The 20,084-nt window shown below is 45.2% G+C and overlaps 1 protein-coding gene across 6 annotated transcripts in view; it reads left to right on the forward strand.

Annotated features, from left to right (window-relative positions):
- The window catches only part of FYN (FYN proto-oncogene, Src family tyrosine kinase), a 208,910-nt gene that overhangs the window by 143,109 nt on the left and 45,717 nt on the right, over nt 1–20,084 (forward strand). For all 6 annotated transcript variants that reach the window (XM_044244352.1, XM_044244332.1, XM_044244340.1 and 3 more), the window contains 2 exons: nt 9,945–10,202; nt 13,653–13,749. In XM_044244352.1, the coding sequence (XP_044100287.1) occupies nt 9,956–10,202; nt 13,653–13,749 (344 nt within the window). In that variant the 5' untranslated portion in view covers nt 9,945–9,955. The remainder of the gene's footprint in view (nt 1–9,944; nt 10,203–13,652; nt 13,750–20,084) is intronic.

The raw sequence follows: 20,084 nt of genomic DNA on the forward strand, positions 1-20,084 counted from the left end.
TCACTGCATACTTCCCAGCACAGATCTTAGAAAGACTCAGAAACCTCTCTGCCCTAGGGGCACCTGGGTGGCTCAGTCAGTTTAGCAGCCAACTCCTGATTTGGGCTCAGGTCATGATTTCAGGGCCCTGGCATCAGGTTCCACACTCAGCAGGTAGTCTGCATGAGGATACTTTCTCTCTCTCTCTTTCTCAAATAAATTAATTAACAAGAAAAAAGAAAAAAGAATCTTTCTGTCTTTCAGTACCTTTCACCTTTCAAACCTTCCAGGAGGAGAGGTTGCTTCTTAACAGACTTTAGAATCAGTCACTCTCTCTCCCTCTTAATTTTTGGAATCCGTCACTTTCTTTCATTCTCTTAATTTTTCAGTTCATAAAGCATATTTCATCAATGTATGATTATATACTTCTGTATAAATTAAATCAGCAACTGATAAAATTAAAGGGATTATTCCTATTTTAAAACAATGATTTATTCTCATAAAAACTGTGCTTTCTCAGTATAGAAAATCTGAGGGAAGAAAAACAGAAGAAAGAACAGTCACCCATAGTGTTATCCCCCCCCAAGACCACCAGCAAGCATCTTGGTATCCTTCCTTCCAGACGGTTTTTTAGGCATTTGTCATAAAGTCACAATCATGTGATCCTTCTTAATATAATATGAGCATTTTTCTGTATCACTGATTATTTTCTGTAAACTTAAGTTTTAATTTCTGTTTTATTTTACATGATGGGCATGCCTTACCATTTACTTAGCCATCATCTTCTCATTAAAAGATTAGCTGGTTTTCTAACTTTCAAATTAAAAATAACATGTCACAGGACCTCTTCATGTGTCATTTTTCAAAAAAGTGTCTCTTTAGCACAGATTCACAAACAACAGGCCCATTTTTAAAGTTTTCTTTAAAAAAATATGTGTGTGTGTGTGTGTGTGTGTGTGTATATATATATATTAAAAAACACCGTCAGATTGGTCTATGAAAAGGTTATACCCTAATTCCTGGTCTTCTATCAGCAATATATGAGAATGGGCATTTAGGGGACATCCATCACTATTGGACAGACTTCCTTTTGAAATTTTGTTAATTGAGAAGTGAAAGTCTCTCATTAATCTACATTGTATTTCTTTGATTACTACTGACGGTAACATTTTCCCAGAAGTTTCACAAGCCCTTTCTCCTTTCTTTGAATTGCCAATTAACATGCTTTCCCATGTACCTAATCATAGGGGTTTTTTTAATCTATATAAATTCCTTACATATTAAAATATGAACCCGAGAGAATTGAAAACATATGTCCACACAAAAGCTTATGCGTGAGTGTTCATAGCCTCATTATTCATACAGCCAGGAGGTGGCAACAAGCCAAATGTCGATCCACTGATGACTGGTAAACTAGTCCATCCATACAATGGAGTATTTTCAGCCATAAAAAGGAATGAAGCACTGATTCATGCTACAAAAGGAATGGACCTTGAAAACGGTGTGCCAGCTGAAAGAAGCCAGTCATGAAAGGCCACATGTTATATGATTGCCTTCATACAAATTGTTCAAGTAGGCAAGTCCCTAAAGACATAAAACCACTGGTTGCCAGGGGTCAGGCTGAGAAGGGAATGAGTACAGGTTCCTTTGGGGGTAATGAAAATGTCCTAGGATTAGATAGTGACAGTATCTAATGTGACCAGTAGATAGTGACAATTGTTTCCTTGTATGTTTATTAAGTATACATATTAATATCTATTAATACTTTTTATATGTAATATGTACATATATATTAAAAATATTTTTTAAACTACTGAACTGTAAACTTTAAGAGGGTGAATTTTATGGTAAGGGAATTATAGATCAATAAAAATAAAAGTTTAAACCAGTAACCACAAAGGAACCTTTTTTCCTCCCAAAAGAAGTGGGAGAAGGCCTGAAAAACTTTATAATCTTTGCTCTAATTCTTTCTGAATCCTTTGGCATAGACAGTTAAAACGTATCCTTGTTTTTTATCAGCATTTCCCTCTTGTCTTAACCCTGAGATCTGAAGTGAGCATAAGAAGAAAATATTCTCCCCTCCTTTTGGAGCCTTTCCACAATCTGGGGTTAAAACCTCATTTGGCCATTTGGGTTTGGGGATGGTTCCAGCTCTTCATTGGCTGCAGTGTTAAATCTCACCATCGGGGGCTAATGCTTTCATTTCTTTTTTTATTAAGTACTTTTGACTCTCTGGGCATCCGGGACTGGAAGTTTTTAGAGAAGGGAAAGGAGAACTTGCTGCAGGCAGTGAACCGCTGCTTCTCGGTGTGGGGGTTATTTGAACAAGACAAACCAGGTGGGGGAGCCAAAAAATCTTCTAGGTACCAGGAATGTGGGGTTTTTTTCTTAAAGTGCTGTGGCATTTTTGAGAGTGATTTATATGAGCTCATACAAATGTGAGCTGTGCACCACGGAACAAGATCCGTGGTCCTCGCCCTCCAGAGGACCTTGCAGAGTCACACGCAAGTGATCATCCAACACCACCTCTTGTTATTTTCAAAGGAAAACTTTGATTTGCTTTTTAAATAGGCTCTGTTCTCCCACTGTTGCATGTGACTGGTGTCTGCACTGCATGCGTTCCTGTGTCAAAATCAGTCTTTTCACCACAAAGATGTGACATTTTATTGTTGGAGGTGGGGTGCTCTCCCTCATGGGACTCCACCAAGAGTAGAAATCTGTTATTTTGTGCTTGAAGGAGGCATTGTTTGTGCTCTGTTTATATGGTAAATATGTTCCAGAAAGTTTTCCCTGTAAAGCAAATCCTGTTTTAAATGCAGTCGGCAAGCTCACTATACCAAAGAAACCAGTGCTCACTCCTTTGTGGTATACATCAACACTCACCACATCTAGGAAATAGCAGGAAACTAGGGGGAATGTCAGTGCCGTTAGCCCAAGTGTTCATTAAGACCCTACACCACGTGGAGGAAGCCAGTGACTCACCATGCCTGGCACGGTCCCAGCACCCTCACAGAGCCCATGGTCTGGGTGTGGGCAGGGTGTAAATGTGGGGGTGGGGGGTGAGGCCCAGTCCCTGATGTCAGGGCCCCCATTAGTCATACACATGAAGCTGGGCTCTAGGGAACTAGGCGGCCATCCCCACAGACCCCTCTGACCACATACACACAGCCTTGCATGGACTGGCCAAGAGTCCATGGGGCAGGAAGCAACGCCGGTCCAAAGGCTCCATGTGCCGGCCACGGAATCAGTCTGGCTGGCTTCACATCCTGCCTCCATCCCGCACAGAGCTGGGGACAAAGTCTCAAACCTCTTCTCCTCTGTTGTCAAATGAGGGGAAAGCATGATACTTCTAAGGACTGTCATGAGGGTCGAATGACATTGGATATTCCAGTACATAGCATAGTGCTCCGGTGTACAGCGAGCCCTCGTTTAATATTGGTCGTCACTACCAAGATTGGAGCCTTCCCCATAGTGGTGCCCATTCCACCAAAGCAGTATTCACTTTCTCTTGCTGTGTAACAAATTACTACAAATATAGCAGCTTAAACAGCCCCCGTTGATTAGCTTGCAGTTCTGAACATCTGGGCATGGTGTGGCTGAGCTCTGGGCTCCCAAGACTGCGTTGGCCAATGGCATGCTCCTCTGAAACCTTGACCAGAAAAGAATCCATTTCCAGGTTCTTGGCCCACTTCAGGTCCTTGTGGTTGTAGGACTGAGGTCCTCATTTCTTTGTTTTCTGCCAGCAGGGGGCTGTGCTCGGTCCCTAAAGGCCACCCACATTTCTGGCCACATAGCTCCCTCTATCTGCCAGGCCAGCCGACAGAACGTCCCTGGGATGCCTCTTACACTTTGTTATCTACTTCAGAGAGAGCCCAGTTGCTGTCAAGGGCTCAGTTCATGAGATCACTTCCACCTGGGATAATTTCTCTTTGTTGAAGTCAGCCATGCCTAATGAAATAGCCTAATCGAGGGAATGATTATCCCATCAGTCCTAGGGATGATACAGGGTTTGTCACAGCAAGGGCAGAAATCCGGGGCTTACCTTGGAGTTTTGTCCACCACACCACCTTTTCAGCAAGGCACAGATTTTCACCCCTTCCTTCCATTTGGCAGCAAAGAAGCAGAGTCCTGTGTATTCTTTTTTTGTAGCCCATCCGGGACTACTGGCTGGGCCTGCACCAATACTGTATGTGGTTCAGGCCTCGAGTATTGATGTGCCCAACATCCCATCCCAGCTGTGACCTTTTCCAGGCCTTGGGATCTTGGGGAGTGTCTGCATTTCCAAGACGGTCCAGTGTGGTCCTGCTTTCTCTCCGGCCTCCCCAGCCAGCAGTGGCCCTTCTGTCCAGGGTGCCCCCAGAAGTCAGCACCACCCCTACTCTCTTGTGGGGTGTCAGGACCCAATGTCTTCCAAAGAGGAAAGTTCCATCATAAAGGATTGAAAGTGCTGGGAAATTTGGGTGACAGGGTCCATGTCCCAATGGCCCTTACTTCCACCGTAGCACTCACATGTCTCAGAACATTCTGCTAACAACACTTACACGGTGTGAATGAAAGTAAGCCTTCCCTAGGCTTTCAGAGGATTTGTTTGCTCGGTGGAGAATGTAGCTAGATACCTCTGGTGGATTCTTTTTTTTTTTTTTTTTTTTTTTAAGATTTTATGTATTTATTTACTTGACAGAGAGAGAGAGAGATCACAAGTAGGCAGAGAGGCAGGCAGAGAGAGAGAGAGGGAAGCAGGCTCCCCTCTGAGCAGAGAGCCCAATGCGGGGCTCGATCCCAGGACCCTGGGATCATGACCTGAGCCCTCGCGTGGGGTCATGAGCCACCCAGGTGCCCCTCTCTGGTAGATTCTTATGGCTGTTTCCAATCTGACAAGGATCAAGAAACCCCTGCCATGGCTCTTCTGCCCAGAAGTCAAGTCATTTCTGATGTGCTGCTGCCACGTTTCTCCCTCTTGCCTCATGTTACTATTATTGACCAGAAAAGGGTGGTGGCTCATTAAACTACCAGTACTTTCCGCGTTTGCAGAAGTATATGAGAACGTGCTGTCGATCTACAATTCAGCTTTAAATTCTTTCTCAGCCGTCTCCATCTCAGTTGCTTATGTTTGGTTTCTAGTTTCCCTTCCTTGTACCTTTGCTTTTATTATGATTTTCACCCAAGTAAATGGCAGACCAGCTAAAGGGGTGGTGAATGGTACTAGCGGGAAACATGCCGCATCGCAGTGCAGGCCACTGTGGCCTAACCTGTCACTCTTCCAAGTCTGTGCTGCAGCAGCCAGGATGGCAACTTATGCCTCAGGGCCCTCGCTTCCCCACACCCACCTGGGCTGGTTTCTGAGGCAGAAGTGCTCACACTGCTGAATTTAAAATTATTTGTTGTCATTTCACCTTCCCTTCTCCTGCCATCCCTCCTTTCTATCTGCAAGCGTATGTGTCTCAGAAGGTAATTTGCTTTTGCAGAAGACAGCCGGTGACCTTTCCCCCTTTTTGGTACCCAGCTCTCTGACCTCTGCGCGGAAGTCCTGCAGTTATAACCTGAGTGGACGGGTGTTGCTTTGCTGAGTGGCGTACAAGGCGATGTGAGCCTATCCTTGTATCTGTTGTATCTGTGTTGAATGTGCACTTAGCAGCTGGACTGTGGTCTGCGGCGTTGCTGGAGGGAAAGTGTGTTCAGCCAGACTCATTCTGGATCACAGCAGCCTGTGCCCAGAGTCGGGCATAGAGTCCATCTTTCATGTCAGCTTCCATCCACCACGCGAGGGCATATGCGAAGGAGGACTCTGAGGCCATGTGTGGCACAGCACGAGACAGTGCCGCGATCAGCTGATGGCATCTGCCGTGCTCACAGGAACAGGGTGTGGCGGTCCTCGGATTCTCCCTTGGACAGTTCTCTAATGAGCTGCTTAACGCTGCTGGCACCTACAAGATCACAGGCCTAAGGAAATTTTATGTAAATCCGGTTTTCCTTGCGTAGTAGAGAACCCTTTAGTTTTGCCAAAGGACTGAAGAATGGTAGGGGGAGGGGGGCCTTCGGGGCTATAATCCAGACGCCTTGACCACAGTCACAGGATCTTACTGGTCAAAGTGCTTGTCCATCAGTTTCCCTAGGCACAGCCCCATGGAGAGAAGCATGACCATGAGTTCATGGCGCAGGATTTACTCGTCAGAGTAATGCCAAGATCCCACCTTTGGAATGGCATTATTACATGCTTCCCAGTGCCCCTCAGATCTCGGCAGGTGTATCAGTACATCTCGTGTTCATAATGAACCTAGAGCATTGGCCATAAGTGCCACACCACAGAACTGCACATAAAAAAGGATGTTTTTATTTTAACTCAAGTGCTTAGAAGTTTGTCTCATGGCAGGGAGCCTGAAGTCATGTTGGGTACAGCTCACACAGCGGCTTCTGACTCTTCCGTCAGGAAACGGTTAGTCTGAACGCCCCAAGTGGGAGGAAGAAGACCACAAGTTCTTACACAAATATTTTCATTGTGATTAACTTTTAATGTCTTGAGTCTGCATTGACTGATTTATTTCAGTTTCTTTGTCAATGAAGGGAAGAGAATAAGCCAAGACCTGTCCAGAAACATTTCTTACTCAAAACTGCAAATGTGTGAAGTGTTAACAGAGCTGTCCCTTCTACAAAAGAGAATTGTTTTCTCCAAAATGATTTTGATTGAGTTTTGGGCTTTTGCATCATAATCATTTAACAAATATTTATTGAGCTCCTAACAGCATGTGGCGCCATGCTAGACCCTCAGGATACGATGCTAAAACCAAGCCAGAAAATAATCCCTGCCCTCAAGGAGCTTACTATCTGTTTCCTTTCATTATTTCATAGCTGTACAGATGGTGTTAGTTTATTCCAGGGTAATACTTTTTCTTGGTGGATTGTAAAAGATGAGTTTTTTTCTTAGTTTGGTTAGCTATAAGGTCCTGCTTCCAGTGGGGTTCATTTTTGTTCTGTTGAACTTCTGTTGAACTTGAAAGAGTAGTTCGTAATGAGAGTTCTCAGTGGCTTAGATTCTTTTCTCTATCACAAGGAACACACTTCTAGGGGAGAATCAGCATTTTATACCGATTTTTAAAACTGTGTCCTTCTACCTAGCCTGCCTATTCTCCTAAGAAAAAGCATTGTGAATTGCATATTGGTTACACATATAAGGGAAATAGCTGTTAGATACGGTTTTGAAGAAATGAATGTAGATCTCTTTCTCCTCCATTAATCAGAATTTCTCAACCTTGATGCTCTTAACATTTGGGGCCGGTTAATTCTTTGCTGTTGGAGGTTGTCCTGCATTGTACAATGTTTAGCAGTGTCCTTGGCCTCTACTGACTAGGTACCAGTAGTGCCTCTTTTCCCTGAGTTGTGGCAACCAAAAGTGTCTCTAGACATTGCCTGTTATGTCTCTTGGTGGGTGTGAGAGGAGTAAAAGTCAGCCCCAGCTGAAAACCGCTGGGGTCGATAATGTGATACTACGATTCGGTTCTCACAGCTTCCGATTACAGTTGATTAGTGAAATCCCTGGAAAAAAGCACCTGGGACAAGAACTGTCTTCTGTCGGGCCTTTGTGGGAGCTCAAAGCAACTTTCTGCCATAAAGGAGTTAATATAAAGTAAGCAAGATATTTCTCAATTCTGTGAAGCAATACCCACAACAAATGATGAAATTCCTTCAGTAAATCATGCCTTGGACATAGTTTGCATTTCCTACTGGAAATTGGTTAAAATGGCATTCATCTACCATAAGTTAGAGAGCATGTTGGACCCAGTATATTGTAAGTTAATCTTGAATGATTTACACGTAAATGTGTTCCAGATTGGGTGATCTCAGCTCAGGCAGTGGGCGGCTCGTTTCCAGACATTTCCATTCTCAGGAACTGACATTGAATTCCACAAGTATTTATTGAAATGTGTAATGTAAGAGGACATTAGAGCAATCTGATGCTGCTTTCATATCCCTTTTCCCCAGAAAGGGCGTGCTCAGAACAGTGCCCCCCACCAAGAGTCTCTGTGTCTGATATGACACTCCCCACTTTGGATTGCAAGATACTAAGAGCAACTCGTGCTTTCATTCTTCCTCACAACTGTCTGTCCCTTCCATTCCCGTACCAGCTTTGCCCTCCCCAGTGAACACATGTAATTACATATGATGCCATACATTTCTTACTTGATCCTTTGGTTCCATACAGGCCACTCTTCAGAGTTTTGGAAGGGACATCCATTGCATGTTCTACCTACCCCCATTGACCTGATGGGTATTACAGTCCAAAGTACGATCATTTAACCAACTTAACCTTGTATTTCTGAATCCTCTTTCTTTCTCACATATACCAATAGATAAAAAAAAATAATGCATGGTCAACTGCTTATGTAAGTTGCTGAGAGAAGGGTTGGTCTTGGCTGCAGAGAGAAAGGGTGAAAGAGAAACATACTGGGCTAGAGAATTCTCCTTCACTCATCTGATTGCCTGTATTAAGCACCTACTGTGTGCCATGCACTGGCATTATAGCTATGACAAAAGTGGACAGGGCCCTGTTTTCCTGGAACCCACAGTCCACCGGGCCATGAGGTAAGTGGGCAAACCATGTTTTAATATGGCAGAATAGGTGCCATGATGGGAGAAATCAAGATGCCAGGGGAGCACTTAGAAAGCGCATCACCCCAGCCCTGGAAGGTGGGTACGGGGATCAGAGAAGGCTTTGCAGAGGAAGCAGTGTCTTACCTGGAACATGAAGGGTATGTTGCACTTCAGGAAAGAATGTTCCAGGCCACTTTCCAAGGCCTAAAGGAAGGCAGAAAAAATTGAACCTTTAAGTAACTGAGAATTTCGGCATGTCTGGATAGTAGAGTGTGAGACGGGGAGAGTGAGAAGTAAAACGGAAGCAAATAAGGTTGCTTCCCAGGATTCTGACTTGAGCAAGTCAGTCATTGATGGTGGCATTTCTACAATAAACACAGAAGTAGGTTGGAGGAGGGTGGGGTGACAATGACCTGAGCTTTCAATCCACCACTAACTCTGGAACTTGAGATTGATTTTTTTTTTTAATATTTCTGAAAGATGTCAAAAGCTAATGGAAATTTGGAAAGTTAATTAGCAGCTGAAAATGATTTTGTTACTGTAGGCTATCATGACATCCTGCAAATATACCCAGACCTCTTTGTTTCTACCAATTTTATTCTATTTTTAAATTTTTTTAAAGGTGGGGAGAGGCAGAGGGAGAGGGAGAGAGAGAGACTCTTAAAGAAGCTCCACCCCTAGCCCAGAGTCCAACATGGGGCTCGATCTCACGACCTGAGATCATGACCTAAGCCAAAATCAAGAGTCAGACATTTAACCACCTGAGCCACCCAGGCGCCCCTAATTGTATTTCTCATCCAGCAATGATTTCTTAATTTTGATACTTATCATCATCTGACTGCTTAAAATTCACCAGGTGTGTGCCTGAATAATGGGCACCCATGAGAAAAGAATTATAATGAGCTGTTCAGGGGCTGTCTTCTGGCTTTTCCAGCACTCCTCCACCCTCTTGCTTGGATTTTTTTTTTCTTGCCATAATGAAGGTTTTATTCTAATATTGCATGGACTCACTTTCTAGAGCATATATTTTCCTTTTCGATAACTAAAGAAAAGCATAATACGTGGTCTTAGGCTATCTTTAAGCAGGTGCATAGTGTTCTAGGATTTTAAGGGGTGCAGGCCTCATTTCAGGACATCGCTGCCTGGTGACCATACTCTGTGTGGCTCCTGTCACCCCAAGCACACGGGGAACGAATGTGATTGTCAAGTTCAGGCCATGAGATCGCTTCTAACCATCCGCCCTAGCCACTGCCTTTCCTCCCGTCCCTTTTAGGCCTGAAATAGCCACGGGCGAGCCTTATAAATGATCCGTCTTTCATCCAGCAGCCCCGCAGCTACCGAGCATCCGAGTTCACGTGGCTCCCTTTTGTTTTCGACAGGAATTTAGATAATGGGCTGTGTGCAATGTAAGGATAAAGAAGCAACAAAACTGACGGAGGAGAGGGACGGCAGCCTGACCCAGAGCTCCGGGTACCGCTATGGCACAGACCCCACCCCGCAGCACTACCCCAGCTTCGGCGTGACCTCCATCCCAAACTACAACAACTTCCACGCAGCCGCAGGCCAAGGACTCACCGTCTTTGGGGGTGTGAACTCCTCGTCTCATACCGGGACCTTGCGTACCAGGGGAGGAACGGGTAAGAGTGAAGCTGTTCTGCATTCTTTTGTCAACTGAACATTCCTGTTCCAGGCCGCTCCCTTTGACTACGGATTAAACATGAAGTTTTTCATCAGTCTCCATCTCTCCACTGCCAGATGAAGGGCTCTTAAAACAAAAACAAAAACCGAAACAAACAGGACTTGATGCACTGAGGAAATGCTGGCTTCAGTGGGGCGAGGTGCCCCCGGGTTGCGGCTCTGGGAGGATTCTGCGTGGGTTAGGAGACACATAGCTGGCTCTAGGGTACTCTAGGCCCATCGGTGGTCCCGGCCGTGGCCGGCTGTCTCAGAGTAACTAGCAGCTTTCTCAGAACACGAGTCCCATCCCAGATCTTTCGAATCAGAAGCTCTGGGACTGGATCTGAGACCGTTTTGTTTTGAGTCCTCTAGATATCCGTGCACTTTCCTCCCCTCCCCCAGCTAAGAGCCGCTTTGCAGGCGGTAGCACCTTCTCCCTCATCTTCCTAATCGCCAGCCTGCCTGTCACCTCCCAGCCAGTGGGGACATTTGGCAGCATTCGTTTTTTGGTCATTCACCCTCATTAATGCTCTTTCTGATCGTCCCGTCATCTTCCATGTGACGGAATTTATCAACCCTCAAGTGGATCGTGATCTCTTGTATCTTAAAATCAAATTTTATGTATCCTTAAGGAATCCTTCTCTCTCTCTCTTTTTTTTTTTTTAAGTTTCCTTCCCTTTCCCACCATGACGCTGTTTTACTGCCATGTACATTTGCTGACTTAGCTAATACTTTGTAAAATATCTGGCATACGTTCTCAGACATATGTTTCGCAGAATATTTGTAAGTTCTCTCATGCATCCTTAGCCTTCCAAATCATCTCCCAGCATGTGAGTCATGGTAACTAGATATTGGACATTATTTGTTCCAAAACTGTTTTGTTTATTAGAAAAGTTTAAAGAGATATACGTCAGCCATTATGCTCTTGGCTCATCTGGGAACAGAAGTCTTTTATGAGGACCCACTGTGCCTTTTTACCTGGGGGGGTTGGCACTACTGAGACATTACCAGGGTTTTTGTGGGTTTTTTTGTTTTGTTTTTCCCCTCTGCATGCCACATGGTGGTGTAGTTCTATCCAGGGGACCTGACCCAGAGCTTTACGCACCACATCGTGTTGTAGTGGATCCAACTTTCTCTTTAAAGTAGGCCCCGTGTGAGCTAATGAGTGTTCACACACTCACTAATCTTTCCTACCTTCCTGGAAGGCACCTGGAATGGAGGGAGGAAAGAAAGAAGCATTTTATAGAAGTCTGTCTCTGAGGATGCGGGAGGGGGAAAAGAGCCAAAAATGCACCAGCACACACTTCCTGTGCCTGCTGAGTTCTCTGCCAACCAGACTGAGTTCTGCTGATGCAGACATTGACCTTGCTCGTTCATTCATGAATGCTGGATCTGAATCCCTGTGTCTGCAGGTATCATTCATAAAGCCACTAGAAAGGAATACTTGCCTTGAACATGGGAGTCTACACTACAGTCAGGGACAACCTTAGTATAAGAGGCCACCTGGTCCCTTTTAAAATTTGGAAGTTAATACGTAGTACTCCCAAATGTTGGCAGATTTCTCTGCCTTGTATTATTTGGCTTTGTTATATGTGTGTGTCTGTCTCTCCATCACTGTGCTTAGTGCTTTAAGGCCAAGAACAGCGTCTTTGTGCCCCTGTGACCTCCTCTGACTCTCCCCTCCATCCTTAAAAGGTCAAAACCCCAGTGAGAACTTACTGGCCAAGCAGGGAGAGAGTGGGAGACTGGAAGTGTCTGTTCTCATGTACCTTATCTTCCACACGATGGAGCTTGGGTTTGTTTTCGAATTATGTAACAAAAGGAACCTGTTAATAGAGTGTTCAGTGAGAACAAGCATGACTTTACAGGCTTCCACGTCTTTGTTTTAAGCCAGTTTCTAACCTTTCAAAGAAATTGAAAGTTGCCAAGTGAACCCTGCTACTTTGCACGGTCAGACCTTCTGATTGCCAGTTCTCCCCCAGGAAGTCCCACTTGGGATCGGGTAGAAAAACAAGCCCTGCCTCCTTCTCTGGTCTTCAAATAGTCCCACAGGCACATCTGCTCCCTTGGAAGTACTGACACAGCAAAATGGCGGCTTGGTAAAGTGTGGAATCCGTGCCGTGCGTTCTTTAGGCCACTAAAGGCACTTTGAAGTGTGCGGAGATCAAAACGAGGAGCCAGAGAGTGGAGAAATGGAATGTATTAGTTAACAATGGCTGCATAACATGTTACTACAAACTTAGCAGCTTTAAGACAAAGCATATTTAGGACCTCACAGTTCCTGGGAGGTCAGAAATCCAGGAATGGCTTCTCCGGGTGCCCCATTTCAGAACCTCTCACTGGCTGCAGTCAGGGGGTATTGGCCGGGCTGCAGTCACCTCACAGCCCAGCTGAGAAGGATCTGCTGCCAAGCTCGTGTGGTGCTGGCAGGACTCAGTTCCTCGTTGGCTGTTGGCCAGAGGCCACCCTCAGTTCTTTGTCATGTGTGTCTTTCCAACATGGCAGCTTGCTTCATCAAAGTGTTCGGGCCACAGTGGCAGCACAGAAAGTCAGCTGGGAAGACAGAAGTTGCCATCTTCAGAAGCCTCGTCACTTACGGGACATCCCATCACCTTTGCCATGTCCTCTTGGTTAGAAGCAAATCACTGGGTTCGCCCACACTCACGGGAGGGGGATTACACACGAGCAGGAACACCAGGAGGTGGGAATCATGGAGGGCCGTCTTGGAATTCTACCCACTATATGAAGGAGGTCCTAAGCCAAATGGGCTGCTGGAGATTTCCTGTTGTTGATAGCAGACTTGTGCAGAGCAAGAAGGGCCTCTGTGGGGAGTCCATCAGCTGAGAAGACGTAGGGGGGGTGTGAAGAGGAATAAGGACTACAGATCGCTGCAAGGGTAGGCAGACTTGTGGCAGGAGAGAAGGAGTCCCCAGAGCAACTGCAGATGTTGAGAGCAAGACATCAGTTGGGGTGAGCATTTGTGAGAGAGTCTTCTCAGACCCAGGCCACAGAAGGAGTCTCCCGTTACAGTCTCCATTACTGTGAGGTCACAGGAGAGAGGGATCGGTTTTACCCTCACCCTAACGTGGGCTCCTGAGAGGAAGGGAATCTGTGTCTTTAACTGCCGCAGACCTCCACAGATCTGACCTCTAACACTGCCCTTGGATGTGGACATGATATTAATATCTGTCTCTTCCCGAGGACTCGTTCAGAGACCGCACAGTGCTTCCCCTGCAAAGGGCGAGGCATGACTTCAGCCCCACCACCCTGGTTTCATGTTAATTACATCACCGTACCATGTTATCACTGCTGATTAGATGAAGATTGTGAGAATGAGATTTCAGTGAACGATGTCATTTCTTGGCATTAATTTCCCCTTGTGTAATAATCTCTCCCCTTTTGGTTCTCAGGAGTGACCCTGTTTGTAGCCCTTTATGATTATGAAGCACGGACGGAAGATGACCTGAGTTTTCACAAAGGAGAGAAATTCCAAATACTGAACAGCTCGTAAGTTTGGAGAGGGACAGGGAAGTGTGCATGTCTTTCAGATTGAGAAAGGATACTTGTGTTCCCAGTCTGTGCCTTTTTAATTTCTGAAATGCTAAAAGAACACTTGCTGAATTGAGTAATGGGTAACAACTGAACTTGAGACATGAAGAATTGACGAGCCAGTGCAATATTTTACAGGGCTGGTGTCCAAGGAGCTTGTTGGAAGACACCACAGTCTCAGAGTTGAGGCTTTTGGTTTACAGGTTGGAAAAGTTCCGGTTTCGCCCCTTGTAGATCTGTGTTTTCAGATGATTGGCACAAAGCTTGGCTATCCACACCACCGTCTCTCTGCCTTGACATGGGTTGTTTGGGGTTTTTTTTGTAAGATGCACTAGCTGAGCCCTCACTCACAGCCGGCAACAAGTTCCTTCTGTTTTCAAAACTGCTAAATACTCTGATTGGTGAGGCTCTGGAGGCGTTGCCCCATAGTGAAAATTCGCGAGTGACTGAAATCTTTGTGAGAGGGAAGGAGAAGTGACTTCGCCCACTTGCGAATGACTACAATGTGTGCGTTTTAAATGTGACCCGTAGGAACAACAGTTCAACAGGCAATGGGGACATTCTAAGGGTAAGAATCACTCACTGTAATTCTACACTTAAGACCTATAGAAGAGTAAACATGGTATATATGATATTATATATAGGGAAACGTATCTCCCTGTAGGTTTTAAATATTGCCTCTATTAGGTTAAGACAGTATGGCTGTCCAGGAACTTCTGGCCTCAAAGAAAATGGTGGTGGGAGCTCCTGGCTGGTGCAGTCTGTAGACCATATAACACTTGATCTTGAAGCTGTGAGTTCGAGCCCCACATTGAGTGTAGAGTTTACTTTAAAAAAAAAAAAAAAGAGAGAGGGAGGGTAGCTTGCTCAATCAGTTAGGCATCTAACTCTTGATTTGGACTCAGGTCATGATCTCAGGGTCGTGGAGCCCCATGTGGGGCTCTGTGCTGGGCAATGGAACCTGCTCAAGTTTCTCTCTCTCTTTCTGCCTTCCCCCCACCCACTCAAAAAAAAAAGAAAGAAAGAAAGAAAAAGAAAATGGTGATGTCCCCATCAGCAGTCAGGCCTCTTACCTTGTAGCTCAAGTTTTCCTTGTGAGCACTCCGCAGGGACTGGGAAAGCATGCCACCCCAGGGCTGGGGGCCCACCGGGAAGTCCTCTGCCACCAGCTCCACTTGCTGTGTTCTCCATTCCCTGAGCAAACCATGATGGCAGAAGGACCGGTCAAAGCCTGGCTCTTCAGCTTTCCTGAGAGCTCCAGCAGGAGGAGAGGGGAGAGGGGAGCGAGACGGCGCCCCAGAGCATCCCTGTCCTGGGAAAGACAAGTGGTCATTGTCACAGGGAACTCCCTCAGGCCTGAAAGCTGCTGCCTTGGAAAGCCCACCCCTTCCCGGGATGCCCCCAACTCTTAGAATACTCCACCTTTCAAGGACAGGAGCTGGGTTCCTCCCACAAGAGGTCACTCTTCTGGATCTCGGAAAACAGTGTCTCCGTAGTAGCCACAGGGTTGCTCGGGTTTTTTTTACTTATTATTGTCATCATTAATGGGTAAGGGTGGGGGGGGGTTGAACTTTTTAAATACATGCAGAAAACTGCATGTGTCAGAAGCGTGCATGGTGGTGGTCACGCAACAAATTGGGCTTAGTGCTGCCTAACTTTACACTTGAAAGTGGTTGAAATGGTAGATTTTGCTATGTGTGTTTTACCACAATGTTTTCAAACTGTACAGTTTGCTGTATTTGCACAAACTGTGTATCCCGTGCAACCAGCACCCAGATCAAAAAGAACGTGACCTGCCCCCTACAAGGCCCCCACAGCCACAGAGATTTTTTTTTTTTTTTTTAAATAGAAAACAGCTGCCATTTATTGACAGCTCCTCTGTGCCAGCTGTGTACTCAGTTGCAAGTGTTCTCATGCAGGCAGTTGTCTGTGATGTGCCTCACAGTCATGGTTCGACATACAAGGAGCCAGAGGCTGGAGTTAGGGAGCTACCTGGGTGCCCAGAGGAGCCAGCAGGTGGCAGAGCCCCGGGTGAGGTGTGGGAGTGGCACCCTGAGGACTGTGTCAGGTTTGGTCTCACAAGGGCCCAGAGGACCAACCCCAACCTCCAGCCCAGAGAGGACTGAACCTTTCAAGATACGTGAAAGTTTAGGTTGGCTGGGAGGTGGGAGAGAGGGGAAATGGACTTTGATCTCTTCTGATCTATGATTCCTTATTGTTATTTTGATTCTCAGATGAATGCTTCTCCTCTGAGTCTACCTGCTTTGAATTCTGAAATACCCTCCGCTTCCCCTCCCCGTTCTCTATAATTTTCTGTCAGTCCCAAAGCTGGTTAGAACTTCTAACCAACTTCAGAAAGGTGAGAACTAGGGAGGAGTAGGAAGTACCACCCGGCTCGTCCTCTGCAGGTTTGTCCACACCGCAAGGGGATCCACGCATCAAATCATGGGACCCTTGGAAAGCCAGTCCTTGCCAAAGTCAAATTTGTGACTTCTTCCTTTGTTGATCTGGATAGGATCCACAATGGCATCCAGTTGAATTTTGAAGAAACATTCCAGGAAGATCCAGTCTTTCTCAATCTGTGTTTTATGATTTACACGAATGGCCTTTCGTGTTTTACAGGCTTTGAGGCTCTGATTTTGTTCTCTTATCAGAAAATATTACAAAGGTTTTTTCCCCCTTATTTAATGTTCTTCCTTCTTGCCAGTGAAATTCCTCATCCTACATGCCATTTAAATGCCCTTTTCCAGGGTTATGGGGGGAAAAAATAAGGTTTCTACAACAAATACAGTATCTTGAAGTAAAGGGTAATAACAGGGAAGAGGAAATCATGAAGGACAAACAAAGCAATAATAGAGAACCAGATGGTAAGCGCCTCCTTCCCCCTCCCCCAGTCCCTCCCAGCCCCTGGCGCTCCTCCACTGGGGGGAGGGGAATGGCACTCTGTTCTCCCTGGGGCGGCTGCCACACCTCCGAGTACTTGGGTCCTCCCACTCCTTACCCCATCCAGAGGCTGAAAGAGAAGGCGGCAGGGCTGGCCTTTGTGCTTTCAAGTGTGGCGGGACCCGGGTGGTATACGTGTGTGCTTGTGCCCAGAGCCGGTAGCACTGCTGCCCGGCATGGGGTAAGGGGACCCGTTACAAGTACTCAGTGTAGTGCACTTGCACATCAATGAACTTGAACCCATTTTACAGACTACTTAAATGCATCTATTTTATTCCCTATTTTCACATTTCGTGACTTGGTGATTTACCACCTAATAATAAACACGTTACACAGAGTGGAATAGTGCCTACAGTAGTGGTTCCTTTCAAGTTCTTTCCATCTTGTTAAGGAGAGATCCGGGATTAGCGGGTCCCATCTATGCATTTGATAACGTTGTTATGGATATGCTCTCTGGCGGTAAGATGACAATAACCAAATTGAGAAAGAATATAGCATTTATAATAAAAACACTCCACAGCTCAATGGAACAGGCTCACTTCTGTGTGCAGATGCTACTTCCTGGCTGTCTCAGAGGCCAACAAACCCAATAAGTGATTTAGGGGATTGAGAACAGGCTCTTTTAGTAAGTCTTTAAATTAGAGGAATAGGGGAAGCTATTATAAAAACTTAAAAGTGATTCTAAATGAGAGCCTTAAATCATATTTTTGAGTCAAAGCTAGATAAAGAAAATCTCACCAATGCTGAATTAATGAAATATCTGAACTGTAAGAACAGGTTTCTTTAAAGTGCATTTTTAATAATGTTAATTTTCACAATAATTTAAGAAGTAATAAGTCACATAGTAAAGATTCTGTTTTCCTAAATCAAGGTGAATGATTTGTGAAAGAGTATTATTTGTGAGTGAATTGGACTTCCAGTGCATTGAAAAGATGATTTATTCATTTGCTCAAAAGATTTTTTTGATAGATGTTTTGAGTCTGTACCAGCCTTTTTGGGCACAACCTGTGAGGCTTACTACATCATACATTGTTTCCTTGTCACTTCATATTGACTTTGATGGGAAAAATGACCCTAGATGGCCTCAAAAAAGAAAAGAATTTTCTTTCTCATGAGTAACTGAAAACCTTGTGAGATTAATGGAGTCACTTAAGAGAAAATCATGAATTCCTGATACATGACTTTAGAATGAGCTGATAGTTGGATTCTAATCTGTGCTAAGCTATTTAGGTGCTAATTTCAAAATGAGATGTTAGTGCTGGATTTGAAATGGAAATTGTAGTTGACCCTTGAGCAATGGGAGGGTTGGGGCACCAGCTCCCCACACTGCGTGTGGTCAAAAATCTGCATATAACCTTGACTCCCCAAAAACTTCTAATAGTCTACTGATGACTAGAAGACTTACCGATAAAGAGTCAATTAACACATATTTCATATATGTATGATATTTACTGTGTTCTTAGAATTAAGTGAACGAGGAAAGAAATGTTATTAAGAAAATCATAAGGAAGAGAGTACATTTACTGCACTGTTTTTATTGGGAAAGATCTGCATATAAGTGGACCCATGCAGGTCAGACCTGTGCTGTTCAAGGGTCAACCATACTTGATTAATCCCGAATCATCTGATGGGGCGTCTTGGTGGCTAGGCCGTTAAGCCTCTGTCTTCGACTCAGGTCATGATCCCAGGGTCCTGGGATCAAGCCCCTCATCTGCCTCTCTGCTCTGCAGGAAGCCAGCTTCTCCCTCTCCCCCTCCCCATGTTTGTGTTCCCTCTCTGGCGGTCTCTCTCTCTGTGTTAAAAAAAAAAAGAAAGAAAGAAAGAAAGAGAAAAGAAGAGAAATCCCAGATCATCTGAATAAGACTGGGGTTGTCCAGCCCCCGGCAAAATGTATTGGCTTCCTGCCTCAGGTGACATTTCCACATACCCAACACTGATACTAGATAGTCTTCTTAATTTAAGTCAATTGGAGCTAACTTGATGGAGGTTGCAATTAAAGATAAGCTGCTGCTGAAAGCTCTTAATTTTTTACTATTTTGGAGCATTTCCTGGATGTGGGGTTTGGGAGGTGGAGTAAGGAAAAGAGAAAGGAGAAGGTGAGGGAGATCGTAGGTATTGTTAATTTTTTATGATGAAATGTCTCCATCTGGTGGAACTTTGGAGTAGTAAACGTTGTCACCAGCTTGAAGCCTCCAAAGCCATTTCTTAGCACATGTTCAAAGAAAAAAATTAATTTCCACATGTGTTCCTAGATGGTATACTTAACAATTGCATGTATTTCTTTTAGAGGACACAGAAATGAAACCAATATAAACTGTTCAACGGTTAACAGTTTTACTTTCATGATTTGAGGCCAAAAGCCAGAGGAATCCAATAGGGGAGCAGCACAGTACACCACACGATCAGTAAAGACCCAGCTCCTAAGTCGAGTGATGGGTCCACAGGGGTTCATACACATGTATGTTCCTCCATGTGTGTCCGTCACTTCCTGAGACAAATCTGGACGTAACCTAAAGTTTTCTTAGCAAAGGACTTCCCAGGTATGAGAACTTATCTCCTTGTTTTGGTTGATTTGTCCGTTTAAATTTGTCTAACAGGGTGAAAAAGGGAAAGACTGAAAAATGAATTAAAACATAAGTTTTTAGGGGCACCTGGGTGGTGCTGCCGGTTAAGTGCCAAGCTCCTGGTCTCGGCTCAGTCCTGATCTCGGGGTCGTGGGATGGAGCCCCACATCGCAGAGACTGCTTAAGATTCTCTCTCTCCCTCTCCCTCTGCCCCTCCACCCTCTAAAATAAATAAATAAATCTTTAAAAAGCCAAAAGACATAAGTTTTTTTTTTTTAAAGATTTTATTTATTTATTCGACAGCGAGAGATCACAAGTAGGCAGAGAGGCAGGCAGAGAGAGAGGGGGAAGCAGGCTCCCTGCTGAGCAGAGAGCCCGATGCAGGGCTGGATCCCAGGACCCTGGGATCACGACCTGAGCCAAAGGCAGAGGCTTAACCCACAGAGCCACCCAGGTGCCCCAAGACATAAGTTTTTAAAAGCCTTTGCCAGCACTCTGTTTTCTCATGGGCAGATTTGTGTCACTTGTGTCACCAAGCACTGGCCCACACCACAGCCAGTGCACATGCGGGCTTGCCGCCACTTGCCTGTTACTTTATTAAATGCTGTCTGAGTTGTTGCTCATCAGTGTCCTCGCTCAGACAGTCAGTCTTCGGAGAATGGGGCTCTCGAGTAAGGCGCCTGTTAATACAGAGGCTGGTTATTCTCTACCTGATCCCATCAGCCTGAGGAAGATCTTGACCGGGGCTAAAAGCCAACACGTTTTCTTCCTTAGCTTTGACACAGA

Source organism: Neovison vison, chromosome 1 (genome assembly GCF_020171115.1).
Source record: "Neovison vison isolate M4711 chromosome 1, ASM_NN_V1, whole genome shotgun sequence".
Classification (NCBI taxonomy): Eukaryota; Metazoa; Chordata; class Mammalia; order Carnivora; family Mustelidae; genus Neogale; species Neogale vison.